Source organism: Macadamia integrifolia, chromosome 10, assembly GCF_013358625.1.
Source record: "Macadamia integrifolia cultivar HAES 741 chromosome 10, SCU_Mint_v3, whole genome shotgun sequence".
In the NCBI taxonomy this organism is placed as follows: Eukaryota; Viridiplantae; Streptophyta; class Magnoliopsida; order Proteales; family Proteaceae; genus Macadamia; species Macadamia integrifolia.
Window position 1 is genome coordinate 26927870 of NC_056566.1, and position 8269 is coordinate 26936138.

At 37.8% G+C, this 8269-nt stretch overlaps 1 protein-coding gene across 1 annotated transcript; it reads right to left on the minus strand.

The window, feature by feature from the left end:
* Positions 1–1268: 1268 nt before the first annotated feature.
* LOC122090640 (alkylated DNA repair protein alkB homolog 8) lies at positions 1269–7914 on the minus strand. The gene is made up of 4 exons (XM_042660283.1): positions 7530–7914; positions 5362–5393; positions 3879–4067; positions 1269–2193 (listed from the first exon to the last, which is right to left on the minus strand). The coding sequence occupies exons 1-4, from the start codon at positions 7882–7884 to the stop codon at positions 1870–1872; spliced, it is 900 nt and encodes a 299-aa protein (XP_042516217.1). The 5' UTR covers positions 7885–7914; the 3' UTR covers positions 1269–1869.
* Positions 7915–8269: the final 355 nt, after the last annotated feature.

An 8269-nucleotide genomic window follows, 5' to 3' on the forward strand; every position in this document is an offset into this window, starting at 1 on the left:
TATTGCTTGGATTTGGAAACTCTTCACAGCGGTCACTCCCTTTAGATCGTTAACTTATGAGTGGGAGTGAGAGAGCGAACAGTTATAAATATCTTACCATAGCTTGGAATAACATGTACCACATGGGCTAAGGGTGTCAATCGCAGTTCGGTTCTGGTTTTTGGTTTGGTTTGATTTGGTTTTGGTTTCGGTTTCTGTTTTGGTTTCATTCGATTTAGTTCAAAGGAATGATGAGGTAAACCAAACCAAGAAACTGATTCGACTCCATATTTGAATATTCAAGTTGATTCAATTCAGTTTTGTAACTCCATTTTAATTTGATTATGTAAACGGTGTCATTCTTGGACCATGATTGTGATAAACCAAATACCATAATGGGCTCAAGTTATGGATTCATTAATTCTAAAATTATCTTAAACTCAGAAAACACTTAATACCAAAAAAAAAAAAAAAAACAAAGGTGAATTCATGTACTCAAATCAATATCAATTCAGTTCGGTTTGATTTGAACCAAAAGTTATCTGCCTTGAACTGCAATCGAACTGAACTGAGGTGAATATTCATATATTCAAATTGAATTTGAATTGAATTGATTCTTGATTTGATATTCGGTTTCGAAAACAAATTGACACCCTAGCCACAGACTGTGGCTGGGATTTCATACCTCTACCCCTACTCTTCTACTCTGTTAATGCCAAGGGCTTGGGATTGCTAGCTGAGCCTTATGGGCAACCACGACAGTTTATGCATCCTGGTGCAGTAGCCACATGATCAGGCAGCAATTCCACCCCTCCTAATTAAGGACAATTTTCCTGGACCGTGCGGAGCTCAGTTTAGGAACTCAGTTTTAATGATATATTAACTAAAAGGTCCCATTCAATTGAGAAAAAGAAGAAAATGAATCGATATTGAGTGCGGAACTCCGTTTTAGTCATGCACTCACCAAAGTTGACATGCAGAAGCAGCAAAAACATGGATTCTTGCATTGGTCCAACAGCTTGTTTGAGTGCATAAAAAGTAGCACACAAGACAGTTTATCCTCAGTACTCCCATATGCCCATTCTAAGTTTTAATGCAAAATGAGGCTCTCTAGAAAGGAATTCTCAAACCATTTTTCATTTAGTTATCCTTCTTCCAGACCTTCTGAATGGGGTTTCGAAATTGACAGAAAACAGTTCTATCTCGGCGCTCTGAACCCAACTCAGGCACCAAAGCAAGAAATCAGAGAAGCCAATGAAATGCCTCCTAAAAATGATAGAACGAGAGAATGATCATCAGCAAACTTGTACATTATAGATTTTAACCAGAGAATACAGAAGTGTGCCTTCTCCAATCATTTGATTTCAAAAGAAGCTCTAGACTGATGTATCAATAATAATTATTCTTCCTCAAATAAAAGGGGCATGTGGTAAACCATACCAGCTAATAGCTGAGTGATATTAAGTTCCACCCTGAAATAAAGTATTAATGGGTAACATTCTATTCATGTATTTTTCTTCATTGGATAATGGGCCCCCACCATCTAGCCAGAATACCTGCTTGACCACCTGGCTGTGATAGGTTCAGCATGTTAGCATCAACGACATTACTAACACAACTTCGAAACAGAAGATAACCACCTCAAATATTAGGGGAAACAGGAGGCACCCTAAAACATAATCTAGTTGGATCACTTCTAATAGATCTACCTAAAATCACCCAAATCACAGGATAAAATCTTGCTGCCTCCATATAAGGTCAAACAAAACCATTTGCGCTTGCTTTGCTCTCAAGTGGGCTGCACCCTTCCTATCCCATATCGGGTGAAGCCAAAGAGTAGTGAGAGATACCAACTTACCCAATTCATGTCAACTGTATTATATTTATGACTTAAAGATCCTGACCTGTTGGGCAAAGCTTCCTCAATGTAATGGAGGTTCTTTTCTTTTGGCATATTTCTTGCTCTTCCCACACTTGAAACCCCAGCTTGCGGTTTATCTCATGTTTCCAAATGTAGCGAGCTTCTCCCCACATAAGAACTAGAGAACCTGGGTTCAAATAAACAGGGATCTTTGTGATAGGAGCATCTCCTCTCTCTTCACATTCAACGTCTTCTGTTTTGACACGCGTGAAGTGCATCACACATGCAGATTCCAGGGAAGTGATAGCGATTCCATCATCGAAACGCATGAGGTCCACATGCCCACATATACCCTGAATAAGTTCAAAGGATGTAAGTATTAAGCAATCATTTTAGAAATAGCTTGATTGTCTTAGTGGCCCCTTCTCGTAAACTTATCAACTTCATTTCTGTCTCAAGTCATTAAAACTAAAGGGGAAAATTTTTTATAGGAAGACATATACTAGCCACATTTAGGAGCAAAAGGAAAAGACGCAGTTAGTCACAAAGAAAAGATTGCGAAAAAAAAATAAAAATGGTGAAGTTAAAAGAAAGCAATAAACAATCGCATCTCTTTGAAAATCAAAATTCCAGAATGCATGAGATCTCGTGTTTTTGTAAGTATAAATCGCATGCACAGGGCCTCCTTTCATATCTTAGAGGGGAATGTTAGCAAGAAAGTAATGTCCACAGTAATTAATACACCAAATGGGATACTATGAATCATTACTGTAAGTCTTGAGCTATGAACAAATTCAAGGCAGAATCAGTAATACCATTATGTGATCCCAAGAAGTAAACGTTTGAATCATATTTGGTAAAGCTTTCGATTACTACTTAGAATGATATTTTGTGAAGGTTTCTTGAATATCTTCATAGTGATGAATGGAGCGCTGGTGAGAATTTACTAACGCGTCTTCCTCTCTTTTTTGCATCGTATTCTGAGAAATTTTCTACCACTCTAGCAGAAGCTTTTTCTCTTTAAGAGAATTATGTTCCTCCTCAAACGTTGTCATACATCTGGATTGAGATACAAGCATTGAATGAGGCTTCATTACATTCCATTCAAAAAACAATTTACAATTTGCACTGAGCTCCCATCTAGTTCCAAGGTTGCTTTGCTTTGAGGACAGGTAGAGTCTTCGATAACTTCCGTGTACTACTCGGTAGGCTTTCTTATTTCTTTTCTTGGGTTTGATGTACTTGGGAGTCTCAGGACTCAGGTTTAACCCACTCTTCTTATGCATAATTGATAAAACTTCAAGGGCTTATCCAGGACCTTGGGAAATTGTGGGATAGTAAAGAGAGGATTCCATTCTTGGATTAATGCTCTAATGAAGTAATAGACCAAATATGCATGCAAAGGTATGATATTCCTGAAGTTAGATGAATAAAATTTGTTCATAAAAGCACACCTTGCCACAGAGCAAAATAAGAGGTAAGATATATTTCTAGAACACAACTAGGACTCAGGTTTAACCCACTCTTCATATGCATAATTGATAAAACTTCAAGGGCTTATCCAGGACCTTGGGAAATTGTGGGATAGTAGGCTTTCTAATTTCTTTTCTTGAGTTTGATGTACTTGGGAGTCTCAGGACTCAGGTTTAACCCACTCTTCTTATGCATAATTGATAAAACTTCAAGGGCTTATCCAGGACCTTGGGAAATTGTGGGATAGTAAAGAGAGGATTCCATTCTTGGATTAATGCTCTAATGAAGTAATAGACCAAATATGCATGCAAAGGTTGGATTAATGCTGTCATGAAGTAATAGACCAAATATGCATGCAAAGGTATGATATTCCTGAAGTTAGTTCAGTAAAATTTGTTCAGAAAAGCACCCCTTGACACAGAGCAAAATAAGAGGTAAGATATATTTCTAGAACACAACTACAATTGTCAAACTTGCAAGAACGAACTGTGCAAACTACGACAAAAGCAAAGGTAAACATAAACACAAATAGACAGATAGATATGTTAACCCTCAATATACGTACCTCACCAGGTTGATATACATTTACAATTAATTGATCAAAAAGTGGCTCTCGCCACAACAAGTCTGACGGCAAGGGACAATATTCTTGGCCATCCTCACACTCAAAGACATACTTGCTCAACCAAACCACTTCGCGAATATATGCTGAGAGTTCAGTTGCCCACAATGGAAGATTTCCAAAGCCCATGGCCTAGCAAGAAGGAAAGAGATGCAAATTAAAAGAAAAAAATAAAAAGGGAAAATATTTAACAAATAAGCCTATTTGAACGCATTATGTTGAAAAGACAACCCCATCCGTTAGGTAAATAGTTATAATTGGAGTGTTTGTCCAGTAGATATGTTCACATTTTAGTCCTTCACAAATGTGATACAAGCTTCTCCAGCTACAAGCTGATTACAGTGGTTTCATCTGAAGGTTCCCTACTTTTAATGTCTAATAGAATCTGATCAAGCGAGATTCATTGGTAAGAATCTCTGTCATAATATGAGATTTCTTTTTTGACTTCTTCTCTTATAAAGTTTACTGAAGTCCAGACTACGAAATTAAAGGAAGGGAAATTAACTCGAACGGATGTACAGTAGCTATCAGGCAATAGATAAATTGAGTTGGAACAAAATAATTATTTCCATATCCTTATCGTTCCCAGAAGTTTTTGGAAACATTTTAGATGAGTTTTGGCTGCTCTATAGCCAAAGGAAATGGCCCCACACCCTTACCCTGACCTCCCTCCATGTTTGCAAATTGTAATCCATGTAACATCAGCCTTTTAACAGTCTGATCAACAAAGGAGATGTATTATGCAAAAACTACCTCCACAAGCAACACCATCAAAACCAGGTTTATGGTGGAGCAAGAATCCAAATGGAGGGGTATTTGTGAATCAACTTTGCAGTTGGTTGTCATGAATAATTCAATCTCCATAAAAGCGACACTTTGCAAACTAATTCATCCTCATCCAAGTACATCCCCTCCTCAGTGTTCCACTGCCTCCTAATCTTCAAGGCGATAAGATCCCAACGATATGATCAATTATGGGTAGGCACAATATGCGCAAAAAAAATTAAGAAATGATCCAAATGAATAAATTGCAAACAGAAAGTTCTATAATCTATACCCAAATTGGATATGGTAAGAAACTCTTACTACCTATATCATGCACTGTTAGTTAGTTTTACAATCTTGGACACCTAACTGGTGTTGTCATAAATAAACCATTAAAGAGATTTGAATGCATAAATCAATTTATTATTTGAATATCAAAAGATTAAACACTAGAATCAAATTGCAATCCAGACTGGTGGAGTAATCCCCATTGACAGCATTAAATTATTGGGAGCCTTGCACTAGTTATGCTGTACAATAAAAAATTGTGACCTCTGCCAAAATCCTTGTCTAAGAAAATAGATGGTCAGTCACTATGACCCAAAGCCCTTCACCTACAGAAAAGGACAGCACTTTAAATGCAAAAATGACAATATAGTACCTGATTATGAGAGGGCTGGGTGAACCATCCTTCTGAAAGAGCAAAAGAAAAAATTGTTTGAATATGAAAAAAAAAAAAAACCAGAGTGCAAATTATGCCAAAATCATGTCCGACAGTAGACTAAAACAACATAAAGAATGATCAATCACTATTTGAATGAAATTTTTTAAATAAGTAAATAAATGATATTCTAAAGAATCAAAATAGAAATAACTGAAAGGTAAATGCATGATGACCTGGATAGCAAGGGTTTTTTAAAACAACTGTGAGGAGCAGTCTGAACATTTGAGTAATACAAAAACTAACAAGTGAAAATGTTGCTCGCAGGACAATGAGTTCAAACAAGAAAGTCCCCTCAAAAAGGAATAAGAAGGACAATGAACTATTCATCACATTGTGCCCCTTACTAAGCCAGATGGTGAGTGGAAGTCACCAAAACCATAAAAATAAAAATAAAATAGATAAGGAGAGAAAAGTTATGTAAAACTTTAAAATGTTTAATAATTAAGATGGATCTAATTCTACCTTGAGTTGTATTTTGTTGTTGACATAATTATTATGGTGTCTTTTAATTCATATGCTCCATGAGTTAGTGTTGGCTTTTGAAGTCCATGAATAAATGATGTTTTATCAAATATGCAAATCTGATTTCATGCAGAATTTTGATGACAATGTTTTTTCCCTCCATCTGGGAGGTGTCCATGGTCTTTTAATTACTCAAAAGGCCTTCTCCTCTGTAAACACAGAATGGGTCAAGAGCGAAGTGTATGTGGTGTGGGGAGAACTAGCCTACTGGTTCTACATAGACCTGTGTACATTCATAGTTGGTGGTAAGTCCAAGCAGTTCACTGTAATGGCTTGGAATGACCACGATATGCGGTTTGATCATCCAGGGCTTGATGCAGGAGCATCTAGGATCTCTAATCTGCCTATTCAGTGCAAGGAAAAGGGCACAATTTTTTTCTGTCCTCTGTGTAAAGGCTTTAGCCTTTGAGTGATTCAGCCAGCCTATGGATTCAATCCAACAGAAAGAATCAAAGAAACTAGATCAATAATGGGTCACAAAAAGTGTGGCAATGATTTTGTCACTGCAGTTAATCTCATTGATTGCTTGCCTTCCTGGATCACTTGAAAGCAATTTATTAATATTCAAAAACAGCTGGTTAAAGATGGCCCCAACGTAGTTGCAATCGATTTCCAAGTTGGGCGTTCAGGATCTTCACACGCCAACATGAGGGTATTAGCCATAGATGGCTTAATACCATCAATAGCTTCAATCATGTCCATCTATCATGTCATCTAGTGTACATATGCTGTATTTTTCTTTTCTTATCGTATTTTTTCTTACCTTATTTTCTTCTCATTGTACAAACCCATGATTTGGGTTACATACGCAAATGTTGTGTGTATATAATTCAAATATCAATGAAATATGATACAAATTTCACTCCAATTTTAACATGGTATGAGAACCAGTTCCGTTTGGTTTGTTGTCTTCTTTAGAATTTATATCCATGAGTATGTCAAAGCTACACATGAGGAGGAGTATTGCGATGTTGAGAGTTATAGAAGTAAAGTCCCACGTCGGTTATTTGGGACCTTGGATGTCTTAATATACCCTTGGGCAATCTCCACCTAATGCCTTGAGGTTTTTGGGTTTGACCCCAAGTGGTATTTTGTGGGCTTTCCCACTTTGTTTAAAAATTCATGCCAGTTATAAATGTTTTCACAACCAGTGCCAAATTGTACTTCATCTTCCATCATGGCATCCCTGAAGAATGTTAGTTCCACAAGTAGTATCTGTGTTCTACCACGCAGATTTCTCTCTTTTCTCTAATGTAACCCAGCCCACTAATCCATATACAGTGACCAGAAATGTTGTTGCTACTATCACCCAAGTCTCCTCTACGAAAGCTGCCATGTTTTAATGGCCCTATGAACAGTATACGAAACGGTGAATTCTTCTAATCCCTCACAACACAAAAGTATGAGTACAATCAAAAGCAAATGGTTCTTTAACATTAAATGGATAGCTGAAGATACGATTCACCATGTAATGAACTTTAAGACCAGTCGATGATCACATTAAATTAAAAGGGATAAAATGAGAAAGAAAGAAAAAAAAAAAGGGTAGATGGTTACTGTAAGTTACCCTAAATTAAATTTACCGTTTTCAATAGCAGATAGCAACGAAGATTGTTGCTCCGGGGAAAGGAATTCTCTGCACAACCATAGCCCATTGACCTCTTCAATCCGATGCCAAATAGGAACTCTCTTGCTCGGTGTCCCCGGCTGATTACAGTCTGCGGCATCTCCGAAATGCCTATGCTTATCTTCTTGGTTGTCTGGTAGTTCGCCAGACGCGTCAATCAGAATCTGCTTCTGCTCCTCCTCCTCCTCCGTACGCACACAATCCATTGAATCTACGAAATATCGCTGTTCATCTTCTTCGCTTTCTGATGACTCTCCAAACACTTGTTCCAGGATCTGCTTCTGCTCCTCCATATGGTTCTCTTTCTCCATTGGCAGAGGCAAGAGGAGCTCCGGAGTAGTATTTAGATTTTAGCGAAACTTTGCCTCTGCTCGCAGTTCGAATACGACATACGGCATACGCATACTGACATGCGGCATACGGCATACGGCATACGGCATACGGCATACGTCATATGGCATACGGCGTATTTATTTTTTTTTTTAATATACAATACGGCATATTGTATTGCGTCCTCCTTTCTTTGGTAAGTCTACGTCTACGGTTACATCTCGCTATTGTAAATGCGAGATGTTAGGCTCAAAGGCCTGGAAAGGACATACCAAAGGCCTGGAAAGGACTGACATGGGATCAAACGAACAATTTGAGTCCATCAGCCTGACCATCCAATCTGAAGTTGGCGCTTGGGTCAGAAGT